This window comes from Muntiacus reevesi, chromosome 15, assembly GCF_963930625.1.
Source record: "Muntiacus reevesi chromosome 15, mMunRee1.1, whole genome shotgun sequence".
In the NCBI taxonomy this organism is placed as follows: domain Eukaryota; kingdom Metazoa; phylum Chordata; class Mammalia; order Artiodactyla; family Cervidae; genus Muntiacus; species Muntiacus reevesi.
In genome coordinates, this window is record NC_089263.1 from 31,938,804 (window position 1) to 31,959,106 (window position 20,303).

A 20,303-nucleotide genomic window follows, 5' to 3' on the forward strand; every position below is an offset into this window, starting at 1 on the left:
TTTTTTCACTTTTTCTCCATACCACGGTTTGTGTTTAACCTTTGACACGTGGAAAGTCATCTAGCCTGTTCCAGTTTGAGACTATTAGAAGTAAACCTGATAGAAACATTCAAGTACAGGTTTTTTCGTGAGTTACGTCTTCCATTCTCTGAGATAAATGACTAGTCGTGCAACTGCTGGGTCATGTAAGAGTTGCGTGTTTAGTTGTTTTTTTTTTTTAATAGCCTCCGTTTTGGCTATTTATTTATTTTTGGCTGCACTGGATCTTTGTTGGCTGCATGGAGGCTTTCTGTGGTTGCACTGTGCTGGCTTAGGAGCTGTGGAGATGAGCTTAGTTGCCCCACAGCATGTGGAATCTTCCTGGACCAGGGATCAAACCCGTGTCCCCTGCATTGGCAGGCAGATTCTTAACCACTGGGCCACCAGAGATGTCTGCATGTTTAGACTTTTTTTTTTTTTAAGTAAAAAAATGGCCGCACCGTTTAGTAGTTCCATCAGCAGTGCATGAATGTGTGAGTTATTCAGTTTTTCCACATCCTTAGCTTGTAGGTGGTGTGTCAGTGTTCTTTATTTTAGCTTTCTAGTGGGCATTAGTAGTGTATCATTGTGGTTTTAGCTTACATTTCCCTAGTGGTTAATGTAATGATGTTGAACATCTCTTCATGTACTTATTTGCCATCTGTATAGCTCTTTGTTGAAATCTCTTTTGTGTCTTTTGCCCACTATGGATTGGATTTTTTTTTTCCCATCACTGAATTTTGGGAGTTCTTTATGTATTCTAGATACTGGCCATTAGTCTTTGTCATATATGTGATTTGTAAATATTTTTTCCCAGTCTGTAACTTTTTTTTTAAATCCTCCTAATCAGGATCCTCTTGCAGAATGAAAGTTTTTAATTTTCCAGAAGTCTGATCAGTTTCTCCTTAATCGGTTGTGCTTTTGGTGTCCAGTTGAGGAATTCATTGCCTCACCTTAGATCCTGAAGGCTTCTCTTACGTTTTTCCTAAAAGCTTTATAGTTTGACATTTTACATTTAAGTCTATGACCCATTTTGAGTAAACGTGTATATAAATTATGAAACTTAGATCAGGGTTGACTTTCTACTGATGAATATCCATTACCATTTGTCTTAACAACTGAAGCAAGGTATACAGTATTTGTATTCTTTAACTGGAGATACAAAGCCTGATAAGATTATTAAACACAGTATCTATATTATTTTATTTTTAAAGATATTTGTTTGCTGCTTGGTTCATTACAGAAGATTGTATTAATTCTCTTCTACTGACTTTTTAAAAAATTATTTTTGAATATTTTATATACCTGTTTATAGTCTACATTATGTTTTGACATAATCAAATTGCCTAAATGGAAAATTATAGCAATATATATTATTAGTGAGTTGTACCCTCAGTAATAATATATATTGTTTAGGCATGAATTAACTCTTTTAATGTTTTTGCCTTAATCTTTTATCTGATGTTTTTACTGCAACCCTTTCATTTCTTTTATTTACATAATTTGTTCAACTTAAAAACATTTTATTTACAGTTGATTTATAGTGTTGTGTTGATGTTTGCTGTACAGCAAAGTGATCCAGTCATATATAGATTCTCTTTAATTTTCTCTTCTATTATGGTTTATCACAGGATATTGAACATAGTTCCTTGTGCTGTACAGTAGGACCTTGCTGTTTATCTGTGTTATATATAATAGTTTGCACCTGCTATTCCTAACTTCCCGGTTCTTCCCTACCCCACCTCCTCTCCTCCTTGGCAACAAGTCTGTTCTCTGTGAGTTTATTTCTATTTCACAGATATGTTCATTTGTAGCATATTTTAGATTTCACATTCAAGTGATATCACATGGTATTTGTCTTTCTCTCTGACTTATTTTGCTTAGTATGATCATCTCTAGGTCCATCCATGTAGCTGCAAATGTCATTATCCCATTCTTTTTATGGCTGAGTGACATTCAGCTGTATATGAGTAATGTGTATGTGTGTGTATGTATACACGTATATTTTAACATCTTTTTTTTTCTTTTGAGATTTTAATGTAAAAAAGTAGAAACACAGATGGAGTACAAATGTGCATTTTATACCCAAAGATAATATGGATAATTTGGTTATTACTCATAACATTTTAACAAAATAATCAGAAATTTAGTCATTCACATTAGTAATAACATTAAGAGTTCTTAAAGGAGTTTCTTATACATCATCTCACATTGGGAGATGATGTGTGCTGTGGGCAGATAGGAACAAAAAGCAGTCAATAAAGAAAATGTGATAAGTAATCTAATAGCGATAATACTGTTTCTAATGAGATGGATGAAACTGGAGCCCATTATACAGAGTGAAGTAAGCCAGAAAGATAAAGAAAATTGCAGCATACTAACACATATATATGGAATTTAGAAAGATGGTAATGATAACCCTATATTCAAAACAGAAAAAGAGACACAGATGTACAGAACAGACTTTTGAACTCTGTGGGAGAAGGCGAGGGTGGGATGTTTCGAAAGAGCAGCATGTATATCATCTATAGTGAAACAGATCACCAGCCCAGGTGGGATGCATGAGACAAGTGCTTGGGCCTGGTGTCTGGGAAGACCCAGAGGAATCGGGTGGAGAAGGAGGTGGGAGGGGGGATCGGGATGGGGAATACGTGTAACTCCATGGCTGATTCATGTCAATGTATGACAAAACCCACTGAAATGTTGTGAAGTAATTAGCCTCCAACTAATAAAAATAAATAAATAAATAAAATAAAGTGAAAACAAATTAAAAAAAATACTGTTTCTAGGAGATAATATTGGAGGTGCTTTTTAAAAAATTTGTTTTTAATTGGAGGATAATTGCTTTACAATGTTGTGTTGGTTTCTGCCATACAACAGCATAAATCATCTGTTATACATGTATCCCCTCCCTCTTGAAACTCCTGCCCACCCCCACCCCACTATTTGTGACAGAGTACCAGGTTAAGCTCCCAAACTGTCTCCTCCCTGTTGAACATCCCACCACCCCCACCCTACCTGTTGTGACAGAGTACCAGGTTAAGCCTTGAAAACGAACAGAGATCATTCTGTCATTTTTGAGATTGCATCCAAATACTGCATTTTGGACTCTTGTTTCTATGATGGCTATTCCATTTCTTCTAAGGGATTCTTGCCCACACTAGTAGATATAATGGTCATCTGAGTTAAATTCACCCATTCCAGTTCATTTTAATTCTGATTCCTAAAATATTGATGTTTGCTTTTGCCATCTCCTGTTTGACCACTTCCAACTTGCCTTGATTCATGGATATAACATTCATGACATTGTACATGAGGCAGTGATCAAGACCATCCCCAAGAAAAAGAAATGCAAAAAGCAAAATGGTTGTCTGAGGAGGCCTTATAAATAGCTGAGAAAATAAGAGAAGCTAAAGGCAAAGGAGAAAGGAAAGATAAACCCATTTGAATGCAGAGTTCCAAAGAATAGCAGGAGAGATAAGAAAGCCTTCCTCAGCAATCAATGCAAAGAAATAGAGGCAAACAATAGAATGGGAAAGACTAGAGATCTCTTCAAGAAAACTAGAGATACCAAGGGAACATTTCATGCAAAGATGGGCACGATAAGGACAGAAATGGTATGGACCTAACAGAAGCAGAAGATATTAAGAAGAGGTGGCAAGAATACACAGAACTGTACAAAAAAGATCTTCATGACCCAGATAACCACAATGGTGGGATCACTCACCTAGAGCCAGACGTCCTGGAATGTGAAGTCAGGTGGGCCTTAGGAAGCATTGCTACAAACAAAGCTAGTGGAGGTGATGGAATTCCAGTTGAGTTATTTCAAATCCTAAAAGATGATGCTGTGAAAGTGCTGCACTCGATATGCCAGCAAAATTGGAAAACTCAGCAGTGACCAGAGGACTGGGAAAAGTCAGTTTTCATTCCAATCCCAAAGAAAGGCAATGCCAAAGAGTGCACAATTGCACTCATCTCGCACACTAGCAAAGTAATGCTCAGAATTCTCCAAGCCAGGCAGGGTTCAACAGTATGTGAACTGTGAACTTCCAGATGTTCAAGCTGGATTTAGAAAAGGCAGAGGAACCAGAGATCAAATCACCAATGTCTGTTGGATCATCAAAAAACCAAGAGAGTTCCAGAAAAACATCTACTGCTTTATTGACTATGCCAAAGCCTTTGACTGTATGGATCACAACAAACTGTGGAAAATTACCAGACCACCTGACCTACCTCCTGAGAAATCTGTATGCAGGTCAGGAAGCAACAGTTAGAACTGGACATGGAACAACAGACTGGTTCCAAATTGGGAGAGGAGTATGTCAAGGCTGCAACTGCCTGCTTATTTAACTTACATGCAGAGTACATCATGTGAAATGCCAGACTGGATGAAGCAAAAGCTGGAATCAAGATTGCTGGGTGAAATATCAATAACCTCAGAGATGCAGATGACACCACCCTTATGGCAGAAAGCGAACTAAAGAGCCTCTTGATGAAAGTGAAAGAGGAGAGTGAAAAAGTTGGCTTAAAACTCAACATTCAGAAAACTTAAGATCATGGCATCCAGTCCCATCACTTCATGGCAAATAGATGGGGAACCGATGGAAACAGTGACAGACTTTATTTTCTTGGACTCCAAAATCACTGCAGGTGGTGAGTGCAGCCATGAAATTAAAAGACGCTTGCTCCTTGGGAGAAAAGTTATGACCAACCTAGATAGCATATTAAAAAGCAGAGACATTACTTTGTCAACAAAGGTCCATCTAGTCAAACTGTGGTTTTTCCAGTGGTCATGTATGGTTGTGAGAGTTGGACTATAAAGAAAGCTGAGCACAGAATTGATGCTTTTGAACTGTGGTGTTGGAGAAGAGTCTTGAGAGTCCCTTGGACTGCAAGGAGATCCAACCAGTCCATCCTAAAGGACATCAGTTCTGAATATTCATTGGAAGGATTGATGCTGAAGCTGATGCTCCAATACTTTGGCCACCTAATGTGAAGAACTGACTCATTGGAAAAGACCCTGATCCTGGCAAAGACTGAAGGCGGGAGGAGAGGGGGACAACAGGATGAGGTGGTTGGATGGCATCACAGATACAATGGAAATGAATTTGAGTAAACTCTGGGAGTTGGTGACGGACACAGAGGCCTGGCGTGCTGCAGTCCATGGGGTTGCCAAGAGTCGGGCGTGACTGAGCGACTGAACTGAACCAGGTTAAGCTCCCTGTGTTACACACCAAGTTTCCACTATTTTACTTACATGTGGTAATGTGTATGTTTCACTGCTTCTCTCTCATTCCCACCATCTCCTTCCCCTCCTGTGTCCACAAGTCTGTTCTCTATGTTTGTGTCTCTGTTCCTGCCCTGCATATAGGTTCGTTAGTACTATTTTTCTGGATTCCATATCATTTTAGTTCAGTCGCTCAGTTGTATCTGACTCTTTGCAACCCCATGGACTGCAGCATGCCAGGCCTCCCTGTCCATCACCAACTCCTGGAGTCCACCCAAACCCATGTCCATTGAGTCATTGATGCCATCCAGCCATCTCCTGTGTCATCCCCTTCTCCTCCTGCCTTCAATCTTTCCCAGCATCAGGGTCTTTTCAAATGAGTCAGCTCTTTGTATCAGGTGGCCAAAGTATTTGAGTTTCAGCTTCAACATCAGTCCTTCCAGTGAATATTCAGGACTGATTTCCTTTAAGATGGACTGGTTGGATCTCCTTGCAGTCCAAGGGACTCTCGAGTCTTCTCCAACACCACAGTGCAGAAGCATCAGTTCTTCGGTGCTCAGCTTTCCTTATAGTCCAACTCTCACATCCATACATGACCACTGGAAAAACCATAGCCTTGACTAGATGGACCTTTGTTGACAAAGTAATGTCTCTGCTTTTCAATATTCTGTCTAGGTTGGTCATAACTTTCCTTCCAAGGAGTATGCGTCTTTTAATTTCATGGCTGCAATCACCATCTGCAGTGATTTTGGAGCCCAGAAAAATAAAGTCAGCCACTGTTTCCACAGTTTTCCCATCTATTTGCCATGAAGTGATGGGACCGTATGCCATGATCTTAGTTTTCTGAATGTTGAACTTTAAGCCAACTTTTTCACTCTCCTCTTTCATGTTCAGGATTCCATACAGATATGTATTAATATAAAATATTTGTTTTTCTCCTTCTGTCTTACTTGACTCTGTAGAATAGGCTCTAGGTTTGTGTACCTCAGTTCAATGGACTCAAATTCATTCCTTTTAATGGCTGAGTAATATTCCATTGTGTATAGTACCACAACTTCTTTATCCATTCATCTGTCGATGGATCTAGGTTGCTTCCATGTCAGGGCTATTGTAAATAGTGCTGCAGTGAAAATTGGGGTACATGTGTGTTTTTGAATTATGATTTTCTCAGGGTATATACCCAGTAGTGGGATTGCTGAGTCATATGGTAGTTTTAGTCTTAGTTTTTAAAGAAATCACCACACTGTTCTGTATAGTGTCTGTATCAACTTACGTTCCCACTAATAGTGCAAGAGGGTTCCTTTTCTCTATGTCCTCTCCAGCATTTATTTTTTGTTAACTTTTAACTGATGGCCATTCTGACTAATATGAGATGGTACCTCAGTGTAGTTTTGATTTGCATTTCTCTAATTAGTGATGTTGAGCATCTTTTTATGTCCCTGTTGGCCATCTCTGTTTCTTCTTTGGAGAAATGCCTATTTAGATCTTCTGCCTATTTTTCAACTGGGTTTTTTTTTTTTTAACTTTTTATTTTGTATTGGGGTATAGTGGATTAACAATGTTGTGATGTCTCCAGTGAACAGCGACGGGACTCAGCCACACATATTCATGTATCCATTCTTCCCCAAATGGCCTCCCATCCAGGCCATCACATAACTTTGAACAGGGTTCCATGTGCTATACAATGGGTCCTTGTTGGTTATCCATTTTAAAATAGCAGTGTATACATGCCCACCTCACACTCCCTAACTATCCCTTCCCCTTGTCCTTCCCCTTGGCAGTCATAAGCTCATTCTTGAAGTCTGTGAGTCTGTTTCTGTTTTTAAGTAGGTTTATCTGTATCATTTCTTTTCAGATTCCACATACAAGGGATGTCATATGATATTTCTCCTTCTCTGTGTGACTTACTTCACTCAGTATGGCACTCTCCAGGGCCATCCATGTTGCTGCAAATTGCATTATTTTATTTTTTTTTATGGCTGATTAATATATTGTATTTTTGTACCACGTCTTCTTTATCCATTCCTCTGTCGATGGACATTTAGGTTGCTTCCACGTCTTGGCTATTGTAAACAGTGCTGTGATGAACCTTGGGGTGCATGCTTCGTTTCAGATCATGTTTTTCTCCTTTATTTGCCTGGGAGTGGGATTGCAGAGTCATACAGTAGCTCTGGTTTAGTTTTTAAGGAGCCTCCACACTGTTCTCCATAGTGGCTGCACTAGCGCACATTCCCACCAACAGTATAGGGGGTTACTGTCTCTCCATACCCTCTACAGGATTTATTGCTTCTGGATTTTTTGAAGATGACCATTCTGTCTGATGTGAAGCAGTACCTCTTGTAGTTCTGATTTGCATGTCTCAGTTAGTGATAGTATCTTTTCATGTGCCTGTTGGTTGTCTCTCTTTTCTTTGGATAAATGTCTGTTTAGGTCTTCTGCCCATTTTTTTTTAATTGGGTTGTTTGTTTTTTGTTATTGAGTTGTATGAACTGTCTGTATATTTTGGAAATTAAGCTGTTATCAGTCACATTATTTGCAAATATTTTCTCCCAGTCTGTAGGTCGTCTTTTTGTTTTGTTTATGGTTTCCTTTGTCATACATTTTTGCTTTTATTTCTATTGCCTTGAAGACTGACCTAAGAATGTATGATTTATGTCAGATTGTTTTGCCTGTGTTCTCTTCTAGAAGTTTTATGGTGTCATGTCTTATGTTTAAGTATTCAAGCCATTTTGAGTTTATTTTTGTGTATGATAGGAGGGTGTGTTCTAACTTCATTGATTTACATGTGGCTATCCAACTTTTCCATAGCCAACTTTGGTCATAGCAAACACCCTCTTCCAACAACACAAGAGAAGACTCTACACATGGACATCACCAGATGGTTGACACCAAAATCAGATTGATTATATTCTTTGCAGCCAAAGATGGAGAAGCTCTATACAGTCAGCAAAAATAAGACCGGGAGCTGACTGTGGCTGAGATCATGAACTCCTTGTTGCCAAATTCAGACTTAAACTGAAGAAAGTAGGGGAAACCACTAGACCATTCACATCTGACCTAAATCAAATCCCTTATGACTATACAGTGGAAGTAAGAAATAGAGTTAAGGGACTAGATCTGATAGACAGAGAGCCTGATGAACTATGGACAGAGGTTCGTGACATTGTACAGGAGACAGAGATCAAGACCATCCCCATGGAAAAGAAATGCAAAAAGGCAAAATGGTTGTCTGAGAAGGCCTTACAAATAGCTGTGAAAAGAAGAGAAGGGAAAAGCAAAGGAGAAAGGAAAAGATATTCCCATTTGAATGCAGAGTTCCAAAGAATAGCAAGGAGAGATAAAAAGCCTTCCTCAGCGATCAATGCAAAGAAATAGAGGAAAACAACAAAATGGGAAAAACTAGAGATCTCTTCAAGAAAATTAGAGATACCAAGGGAACATTTCATGCAAAGATGGGTTTGATAAAGGACAGAAATGGTATGGACCTAACAGAAGCAGAAGATATTAAGAAAAGGTGGCAAGAATACATAGAAGAACTGTACAAAAAAATCTTCACAACCCAGATAATCACAATAGTGTGATCACTCACCTAGAGCCAGACATCCTGGAATGTGAAATTAGGTGGGCCTTAGCATTACTACGAACAAAGCTAGTGGATGTGATGGAATTCCATTTGAGCTATTTCAAATCCTGAAAGATGATGCTGTGAAAGTGCTGCACTCAATATGCCAGCTAACTTGGAAAACTCAGCAGTGGCCACAGGACTGGAAAAGGTCAGTTTTCATTCCAATCCCTAAGAAAGGCAATCCCAAAGAATGCTCAAACTACTGCACAATTGCACTCATCTCACACGCTAGTAAAGTAGTGCTCAACATTCTCCAAGCCAGGCTTCAGGAATACGTGAACTGTGAACTTCCAGATATTCAAGCTGGTTTTAGAAAAGGCAGAGGAACCAGAGATCAAATTGCCAACATCCGCTGGATCATTGAAAAAACAAGAGAGTTTGAGAAAAACATCTATTTCTGCTTTATTGACTATGCCAAAGCCTTTGACTGTGTGAATCACAATAAACTGTGGAAAATTCTGAAAGAGATGGGAATACCAGACCACCTGATCTGCCTCTTGAGAAACCTGTGGGCAGGTCAGGAAGCAACAGTTAGAACTGGACCTGGAACAACAGACTGGTTCCAAATAGGAAAAGGAGTACATCAAGGCTATATATTGTCACCTGCTTATTTAACTTATATGCAGAGTGCATCATGAGAAACGCTGGGCTGGAAGAAGCACAAGCTGGAATCAAGATTGCCGGGAGAAATATCAATAGCCTCAGATACACAGATGACACCACCCTTATGGCAGAAAGTGAAGAAGAACTAAAAAACCTCTTGATGAAAGTGAAAGAGGAGAGTTAAAAAGTTGGCTTAAAACTCAACATTCAGAAAACTTAAGATCATGGCATCTGGTCCCATCACTTCATGGGAAATAGATGGGGAGACAGTGGAAGCAGTGTCAGACTTTATTTTTTGGGGCTCCAAAATCACTGCAGATGGTAAGTGCAGCCATGAAATTAAAAGACGCTTACTCCTTGGAAAGAAAGTTATGACCAACCTAGATAGTATATTAAAAAGCAGAGACATTACTTTGCCAACAAAGGTCCGTCTGGTCAAGGCTATGGTTTTTCCAGTGGTCATGTATGGATGCGAGAGTTGGACTCTGAGGAAAGCTGAGTGCCGAAAAATTGATGCTTTTGAACTGTGGTGTTGGAGAAGACTCTTGAGAGTCCCTTGGACTGCAAGGAGATCCAGCCAGTCCATCCTAAAGGAGATTAGTCCTGGGTGTTCATTGGAAGGACTGATGCTGAAGCTGAAACTCCAGTATTTGGCCACCTGATGTGAAGAGTTGACTCATTGGAAAAGACCCTGATGCTGGGAGGGATTGGGGGCAGGAGGGGAAGGGGACGACAGAGGATGAGATGGCTTGATGGCATCACCAACTCGCTGGGCATGAGTTTGGGTAAACTCCGGGAGTTGGTGCTGGACAGGGAGGCCTGGCGTGCTGCGTTTCATGGGGTCACAAAGAGTCAGACACGACTGAGCGACTGAACTGAACTGATCCAACTTTTCCAATACCACTTGCCAAAGAGATTGTTTTTTCCTTGTTGTGTATTCTTGCCTTCTTTGTCAAAGATTAATTGAGTATAGGTGTGTGGGCTTTTTTTCTGGGCTGTCTTTTTTCCCATTGATCCATATGTCTGATTTTGTGCCAGTACCACACCGTTTTGCTTACTGTAGCTTCATGGTATTGCCTGAAGTCTGGGAGGTTATGCTTCCTCCTTTATTCTTATTCCTCAGGATTGCTTTGGCAATTTGGGGTCTCTTATGGTTCCATATACATTTTAGGATTATTTATTCTAATTCTTTGAAAAATGTCATGAGTAACTTGCTAGGTATCATGTTAAATCTGTAGATTGTTTTGGATAATTCTGACCATTTTAACGGTATGAATTCTCTTAGTCTCAGAGCATGGGATATCTTTCCATTTGTTTGAATCATCTTCAGTTACCTTTATTAGTGTTCTGTAGTTTTCAGCGTCTTTCACTTCCTTGGTGAGGTTTATTCCTAAGTTTTTATTTTTAATCTTTTTTGATGTGATTTTTTTTAAAGGATTGTCTGTTTACATCCCTTTCTGATACTACACTGTTAGTGTAAAGAAATGCAGCCAGTTTCTGTATGTTAACTGTGTCCTGTCACCTTGCTGAATTTGTTTTATCAGTTCTAGTAGTTTTTGTCCATATACCATTTGCTGTGAAAAGCTGCATTACCTCCTTTGAATTACTTTTCCACTTTGTCAAAAATCAGTTAGGCATATTTGTGTGGGTCTATTTCTAACTTTTTTGTTCTAGTGATTTTGTCTATCTTACACTTGTATCACTTTTGGTAACTTGTTTTTCAAGGAATTTCTTTGTTTCGTCTGAGTTGTCAAATTTACTGGCATAAAATTATCTTTTTAATGGCTGTGATGTCCTGTTGTTCATTCCTGATATTGAAAATATATGTTCTCTCTCTTTTTCTTATATTAGAAAATATAAATATATAAATTTCTTTTCACATACTTTTTTAAGCACATCCCACAAATGTTGATATGTTCTATTTTCATTTTCATTGACTTTGGACTATTTTCTAACTGTCCTTTTGATTTCTTCTTTGACTCATTGGTTATGTAAAGATATTTTGCTTAATTTACAGTTATTTAGAGACATTTGAAAAATCTTATTATTGAATTCACATTTAATTCTGGTTATGGACAGAAAGTATACTCTGTCAGATCTCAGTCCTTGGAAATGAACTGATACTAGTTTAAGGCCCAGCATATGTTGGTGAACTTGAAAAGAATGTATGTCCCATAGTTGATAGGTTTAGTGTTCTGTAATGTCTTCAGTCAACTTTAAAAAAAAACAACTGTCCAGGATTTTTCGTTATCTTTTAAGTGATGTCTTGGTAAATATCTGGTACATAATGGTTGAAAGTACTTAAAAGAACTATATACATAACGATATTGCTTATTCATCAGTATGCTTACTCCTAGTGGGAAAAAAAAGCTTTATTTTTAATGGTTTATTACCTCAGTTAAGGTTATGATAGAAGATGTGTTATTAAGCAGCACCTATTATATAACCTGATATAATGTTTGCTAAATTTAACTGAAGATTTGTCTGTTTCTCAAGGTACACTGCATGATTCCTTCTCTCCACGGTAATCTCACATCTGAAACATGGCTACAGATTGGCTGGGCAGTATTGTGTCCATCAACTGTGGAGATAGCTTGGGTGTCTATCAGGGAAGAGTGTCAGCAGTGGATCAGGTCAGCCAGACCATTTCTCTCACCCGGCCTTTCCACAATGGAGTGAAGTGCCTTGTGCCAGAAGTCACTTTCAGGTGAGTGTCCTAACTGATTCTTCAAATCCAGTCTGGTGATCTGTGGAGCTTGACCTAGGTCTCATTGCCATTATTCTCTTGCATAGGACTACTTTTGTCAGGGGGTAGATTTTACAACCTTAGATCTTCTAGTTCTACTGCTGTTTCAGCAGAGACTTTGTGTAGTAATTAGTTTTCAGCTGATGATTCAGGGTTTGTGAAACATTTTTTTAATCTCTGTCAGACATGCAATATTATATTTAAATGTGTCAAATTTAGAATCATCTTTCTGTTTTCTTTTACGGTTTCAGATTTCCTTTCTCAGTTTTGTATTATTTGTGCTTTCTTATATCTAAGGCCTTTATTGATTCCCCCCCCCCCCCGCCCATCCCCCTACATAACTATTTCTCTTTGTTATAATACAAAGATATAATACAAATCTTTGTAGTATAATTTATCTCCAGAGACACACTCTAGCTAGTAGCTAAAGTCCTTAGCTATAGGAATGTATTTTTCTTTAGTGTTTGCCAACAAATCTCAAGCTTAGATGTTGTCTTCACATCCTTCTTTTCACAAGTTTCACAGAAACCTTCCTTTCTTAATGTTTTTTTAAAAAAAGACTTTCTGGCAAGAGCTTCCTTGACTTCCTAAACAACACCCAGACCTAACCATTTCTGTAGGTGTGTATCCATCTTATTGCTTACCTCCTCTGAAGTCTTCACAGAAGATATACCCTTTATGTTCAGGGCTAACCTTATCACATATGCTTTATGTATTATCGTTTTCTATATCCTTTGAGACCCTACCCCTTTTCTTTTGTGTCTTCACTTTCAGCCTTTATACTGTCTCTCTTCTTGTCACTCTAACTTCCCCAGGCCCCCCATAGTAAAAGCGCTCCTCCCTTCACCGCACACACCTTGCATTTGCCGCTAGGTATTGCCCTGACTCATGACGCCTTTCACCCAAGTTAGAACTTAGGAATCAATGAATTCTTCACTCTCTTGATCTTCATGTTGAGTTAGTCACCAGATTTGTTGGATTCCAAATGTTTTTTTGGTTTCATCCTCCTTTCTCTCTTTGCATTGTCACTTGCTGTATACACCCCCTTTTATTTCTGGCTCATCTCCTAACTGGTGCCCCTGCCTCTAGTTTCTTCACTGTTCTTATAGCCACCAGAAAAATCCAGTGTGATTATGATCTGATCCCTAACTTTCTCTACAGCCTTACCTCCTGATGGCCCTCTACAAGCATTTGTCTCTTTAGTAGCACTATAACATTTACAGTAACAACAGTAACATTTACAGTTCCTCACATGGCCTCAGTCTCTGAGGCTTGGCTTAAGGTGCTCCTCTCCCTCCCATACTCTGCTTGGTCAACTCTTGTTTTCCCTCCCCAACCAGACTTGGCTTAAGTGCTTCATCCATCTCTACCAAACTAACATGTATTTTGCTTTGGGGGGCTATAGTCCCCAGTACACACCTCTGTCATAGTATTCAACACTTGATTACCTACTTGAATTTTTTGCCGACCAGACTTTGAGTCCTGTGTGAGCATGTATTGCTTTTCATCTTTATATACCTCAGTCCTACTGCAGGGGTTACCACATAGTAAGTAATCTGTGTATACCTATTGAGTGAGCAGGTAGGTAAATGAATGAAAAAAGCCATTAAGCATTCTAGAAATCTAAGATATTAATGATGGTTTTATGATTAACAATAGGTCTCTTTATTCTTTATTGAAGTATAGTTGATTTTCAATGTTGTATTTCTGTTGTACAGCAAAGTGACTCAGTTACACACACAAATTCTTTTTTATGTTTTCTAGTATGGTTTATCCCAGGATATTGACTATAGTTCCCTGTGCTATACAATAGGATCTTGTCCATCCATCCATATGTCATAGTTTGTATCTACTAACCCCAAATGCCCAGTCCATCCATCCGTCTCCCACTTCCTTAACAATAGGTCTCTTTTTTGTTTTCCTTTTCTAAGTTTTTAATTTATTCTTTGTTTCTTTTTTAAAAATTTATTTATTTTTAATTGAAGGATAATTGCTTTGCAGTATTGTATTGGTTTCTACCAAATGTCACCATAAATCAGCCATAGGTTTACCTATGTCCCCTCCCACTTGAACCTCCCACCGACTTCCCTCCCCATCCCACCCCTCTAGGTTGTTACAGAGCCCCGGTTTGAGTTCCCTGAGCCATACAGCAGATTCCCATTGGCTGTCTGTTTTACATGTGGTAATACATGTTTCCATGTTACTCTCTCCATACATCTCACCCTGTCCTTCCTCCCCCCGAGCCGTGTCCATATGCCTGTTATCAATGTCTGTGTCTCTGTTGCTGCTCTGCAGATAGGTTCATCAGTACCATCTTTCTAGACTCCATATACATGCATTAGTAAACGTATATATACGTATACTATACATGCATTAGTATACGATGTAACAGTAGGTCTCTTTTAAAGGTCAGTGCTGTGTCCGTTGAATGTTGGTGGCTAAGTCTTGTCTTTAAGTATGCCACCATCTTTTTTAGGTTTTGCCTCTGATGACTCACTGAAATGAAGCCCTCCAAAGGTGGGGCTTGTTGCTGTTGATCTCAGTTTCATCACTGTTATCACTATTATAGTTTTGAGACTTGGACTCTTTTATGTATTTCAGGGCAGGTGACATTACAGAATTAAAAATTCTGGAGATACCAGGCCCTGGAGAAACCCAACATTTTGGAGACCTTCATCAGACAGAATTAGGCTCCTCTGGTGTTGGTTGCCAAGTTGGTATCAATCAAAATGGCACAGGAAAGTTGGTCAAGAAGCCAGCCTCTTCAAGCAGTGCCCCTCAGAACATCCCCAAGAGGACAGATGTGAAGAGCCAAGATGTTGCCATCTCTCCCCAGCAGCAGCAGTGCTCAAAGAGCTATGTGGACAGGCACGTGGAATCCTTGAGTCAGTCCAAAAGTTTCCGTCGTCGGCACAACTCTTGTAAGTTGGATTAAGTTAATGTTTTTTCTTAACTTGATGTCTCATGTCCACTTAGCCACTGCTGTTCTTTAAATAAGTCCTTTATTACCCTAATAAAAAAAGATGCTGGCAGGATTTTGCAGAAATACAGCATGGTTCTTTCATTCCGGTGCTGTTTCCTCAGGATGTTAAAGGAAAGGAAATAAGCTGTTTGAGACTCACACCCTGCCCTTTCCCACCACTTGCTCTCTTCAAAAAATGTCAGTGATCAGCTCCAGTTCACGTAGACAAAAGTGATGTTGGTTTTGATCTGGTAAATGGTGGTAGTAGTGATGTCTAAGTTGAACCAGCATTCAAGCTGTTCTAGGGGGTTCTTCTTTTTTTTTTTTTTTTTCATTTATTTTTATTAGTTGGAGGCTAATTACTTTACAGTATTGTAGTGGTTTTTGCCATACATTGACATGAATCAGCCATGGATTTACATGTGTTCCCCATCCCGATCCCCCCTCCTGTCTCCCTCCCCATCCCATCCCTCTGGGTCTTCCCAGTGCACCAGCCCTGAGCACTTGTCTCATGCATCCAGCCTGGGCTGGTGATCTGTTTCACCCTTGATAGTATCCTTGTTTCAGTGCTATTCTCTCAGAACATCTCTAGGGGGTTCTTGAATAAGTTTTGTTCTTGTGGTTTAACTCCCATCCTCAGTTAGAGGAGAGGATGGGATTGGGCCTAGACATCTCTGTGATCTTACAGTTTCTGACAGACTGACAGTTTTAAATTTACTGTGTTCACTGTCCCTGCCAGCCCACCAAGGAGAGCATACACTGATGTGTGTTGATGCTCAGTTCTGTGTGGTACTGACAAATTGTTGAGTGCCTTTTGCTTATTACAGAACTATAGTTAATTCACTAGAGTCAGGTATGCTCTTTAACATATTTACTAGAATAATGTTATAGTAGTGAATTATAACAGATTCACTAGAAATTTATGTGGCCCTTCAGAAGCCAACATTTTTAAAGTTTTGAAGATGCCTGATTTCCATGAGTATAAACTACTGAAATTTTGGGAAAAAAATTAAAAAAAAAAAAAAAGATATGAAATTTATGTGACCCTTCAGAAGCCAACATTTTTAAAGTTTTGAAGATGCCTGATTTCCATGAGTATAAACTACTGAAATTTGGGGGAAAAAATTAAAAAAAAAAAAGGTATTTCAAGGCACTTTTCCTTCAGTGCTTCTTACACAACTCTCTGAATTGACCTGAGACTGAAATTGAATTGTTAGTTCTTCTCTTTCCTTTGAAAAACTGTATAATGCTTGGATGGAAAATGACTTTTTCCATTTAGACTTTAACCTTCTCTGTGTTGCTTTATTCTTTAAAACAAAACAAACAAACAAAAAGACACCTTTTTTCTTTACCAAAAAATTGACTTGTTTGTTAAAAGTTTGAATGTCCAAGCAGTTTATAATCTCTCATGGAGGAAGATAATCTTCATCAGCAATTTGCAAATTATTTTTTCCTACATATTTTCCCCATTAGTAATATCTTACATTACTGTGGTACATTTGTTACATTTAATGAGCCAGTTTTGATACATTAACCAAAGTCTATATTTTATTCAGATTCCCTGAGTTTTTACCTAATGTCCTTGTTACAGGCTTTCATTCAGCATGCCACGTTACATTTAGTAGTCATGTCTTCTCTTGGCTCTTCGGGTTTCTCAGACTTTTACTGTTTTTAATGATCTCGACAGTTTTGATGAGTACTGGTTAGATATCTTGTAGCATATTCTTCAGTTGGTATTAGATGTTTTTTTCTCATGATTAGACTGGGGTTATGTATTTTGGGGAGGAAGACACATAGAGATAAAGTGTCGTTTTCATTGCGTCATATCAGTAGTGTGTACTGTCAGCATGGTATGCCTTTTTTCTTGGCTGCCCTCGGTCTTGTTGCTGCATGGAGGCTTTCTCTAGTTGCAGAGCATGGGCGCTACTCTCTTGTTTCTTTGTGCAGGCTTCTTATTGTGGTGGCTTCTCTTGTGAAGCACAGGCTCTTGGGCATGCAGGCTTCAGTAGTTGCAGCACATGGGCTTGTTGTTACTGCTCATGGCCTTAGTTTCCCCGTGGCTTGTGGGATCTTCCTGGACCAGGGTAGAACTGGTGTGCCCTGCATTGCAAGGTGGATTCTTAACCACTGGACCACCAGGAAAGTCCCACATTGTATTTCTTTTGACATTAACATTGATCGCCTGACTGAGGTGGTGTGTGTCAGATTTCTCTTTTGAAGTCAGTATGTGCAGCCACACCTAAGGAGTGGAGAGTTATGCAGAGTGTCTACATAAGTTACTTGGAATTCTTCTCTACTAGAGATAGGTCTCTTCTTTCTCATTTATTTGTTCAGTTATTTATTTTTATCAGTATGGACTTAAAGGGCTTCTCTAGTGGCTAAGTGGTAAAGAATCCACCTGCAATGTCGGAGATGTAGGTTCGATCCCTGGGTGGAGAAGGTCCCCTGGAGAAGGAAGCTGTAGTCCACTCTAGTGTTCTTGCCTGGGAAATCCATGATCGGAAGGAGCCTGGCTGACTGCAGTTTTTTGGGTGGCTAAGAGTCGGACACGACTTAGCAACTGAACTACAACACATGGACTTACAAGTGTTTATTTTATACTTTGGTTTATAATTCAATACCACTTTATTTTGGTAATCAAATTGTTTCAACTTTGGCCACTGTGAGCTCTTTCAGTTGACTCTTGTGTCCCTTGGACATGCTCCCATCATTGTGGATGGGTTCCCCCTCCCCCAGTACTTCCTTACTATCTAGCACTACAAGATGCTCCGGGTTTATCTTCTGTATTTCCTGCTCCAGCCCTAGACTCAGCCATGTCTCCAAGGGGTCCTGTCTCCTTTTATTGGAGAATGGTATTACAAACCGCTCTCTAGGTACTAGATGTGTTCCTTGCTACTGGGTGTCACCCTTTCAAAAGGTGACAGAGCAAGGAAATATATATGTATATACTTAACAGCGTAGATACATATATCTATAAATACTTCTATATGTAACCATCACTACTATATTAAGCTAAATGAGTTCATGATGTGACCAAGTCTAATCCATTGATCATTCTAGCCTCCTCCTCATCTGTGACCTCTCCCTCCAGCTGTGAGAAACCCATACTATCTGCCACCTGACTTAAATTATTCAATTCCAGTATACGTATCACAATTACAGTACTAACCCTAAGGTATACCCCCTTCCCTTCATTGATTTGTTTCATGTATTTATAAAAGATTGTTTCCTTGCATTCTGCATCCCATCTGGGGATCCTCCAACCTCCTCAGTCTTTTGCATACATTAAGGCCCACTCTGTACTCTATAAAAAGTTCTGTGGGTTTTAACAAATATATATCTTATATCTAATATCTTTACAATACTAAGCAGACTTCCCTGTTTCACCTATTTAGTCCTTCCCTTTTTCCTTCCCTTACTGCCTGTCGCAACCCCGCTCCAAACTGATCTTTTTACCATCTACTTCTGTAGTTTTGCCTTTTCTAATCACATAATTAAAATCACACAGTATATAGCCTTTTCAGAGTAGTGTCTTTCACTTAGCATTATTTATTTAAGATTTATCCATGTCTTTTTGTGGCATGATAGCTCATTTCCTTTTATTGATGAACAATATCCCATCGTATGGGTATAACACAGTTGGTTTATCCATTTACCTTTTGAAGGATATCTTGGTTGCTTCTAGCTTTTGGTGATTATGAACAAAGCTGCTGTAAATATTTGTGTGCAGGTTTTATGTGGACAAGACTTTTTAGATGAGTTGGGTAAATACGCATGAGTATGATTGCTGGATGTATGGTGAAACTATCACTTTGTTTCTTTTTCCCCCTGATACTAACAGTTATAGCAACTCTTGAAAGAGTACAGTTAACTTCAAAACAAGTAATTTATTTGATCTTTAACAAGTCACTCTGATCTAGTAAAAAGTGGGGTCACTCTCAGAAGTATACTCTGGTTGGTTGATGCTTCTTTTGCTTTTGGTGTTTGATCCATTCTCATTTTCTAGATTATTACTGCATGTAAATAAGGTTAAGAGATGATGGACAGTAAAATGTTGGGTTCTTTTTCCAAAAATTTCTCTTGAATCCAGATTTGTGTGGAAGATGGCCATGGCCTGGGAGTTTGGTGATTGAATGTGACTCGGAATTGGTTTGTGATGGAAAGCAGGGTAAATTTATTTATTTGATCAGCGAACCCTGTAAAATAAGAAGTAAGGTCTGCTGAGAATTGACTGATTAGCATTTATGTAGCATTCTAAGGACCCCAAGGAAGTGTATTGGTTTCTTCCCACCACAGTTGTAATGTAGATTATTAATGTTTTTTTCCATTGATGGATGAGAAATGGAGATTAAGTATTTTTTTCATTAGAGAGCTATAAATCAGATTTTCTCTGGTGTGTGTAGATTGATGTTGAGACTAGTAGATTGATAAAGCTATAAGAATATAATTTCTCACAAATTCTGGCTTTTAATTGTCTTTCAAAGTTAGTAATGAGTTGTTGAAGGATTTGTTGGTTCTATTTACTTGATCCAACTTTGATGTGAGATTTAGCACAGGCAGATTTTAATCTCTTCTTTTAGGTTGGGAGTTGGGAAGGTGGTTATAAAGAATAGTTTCTATAACCTTGGTCACTGAACTAACACTCAAAAGAGTATTTGTCAAGTAGGTGAATGGAACATCAGTTCCAGGGAACAGAGGGAAGCCTCTTGAATCCTCTTATATGGTCTGTTTAATGTAACAGTGATCCCACCATCTAAGGTCCTAAGATTATTTTTTGCTAAGTTTTCATGGTCCTTCTGAGGTCCTAATGTGACTTCATTACCTCCTTGGATGTGCTTCATATAGCCAACAAACTTGAAAACCCTGGTGCTCTTGCTGGAACCCAAGAGGTTGATTGATTACTAGGGTCTAGAATTTGGGAGTTGAAAAGAAGGTACTAGGTACTCTTAGGAACCTCCTCATAAAGCCCATTGAGACTGGCACTAAAACGTTTGCAATTTGACCTTCCAGTGCCCTTTAGCGTGTTAAGTGCAGGACAGAGTTCCCCTTTACAATATGTGTGTGACAAACGCCAATAAATAAGCAGCACTGAGCGTTACACAACAATGGGTTTGTTATAAGT

General features: G+C 38.9%; 1 protein-coding gene across 3 annotated transcripts in view; it reads left to right on the forward strand.

Moving 5' to 3' along the window:
• The window catches only part of EDC3 (enhancer of mRNA decapping 3), a 58,151-nt gene that overhangs the window by 11,958 nt on the left and 25,890 nt on the right, over positions 1–20,303 (forward strand). For all 3 annotated transcript variants that reach the window (XM_065906708.1, XM_065906706.1, XM_065906707.1), the window contains 2 exons: positions 11,970–12,180; positions 14,821–15,140. In XM_065906708.1, the coding sequence (XP_065762780.1) occupies positions 12,017–12,180; positions 14,821–15,140 (484 nt within the window). In that variant the 5' untranslated portion in view covers positions 11,970–12,016. The remainder of the gene's footprint in view (positions 1–11,969; positions 12,181–14,820; positions 15,141–20,303) is intronic.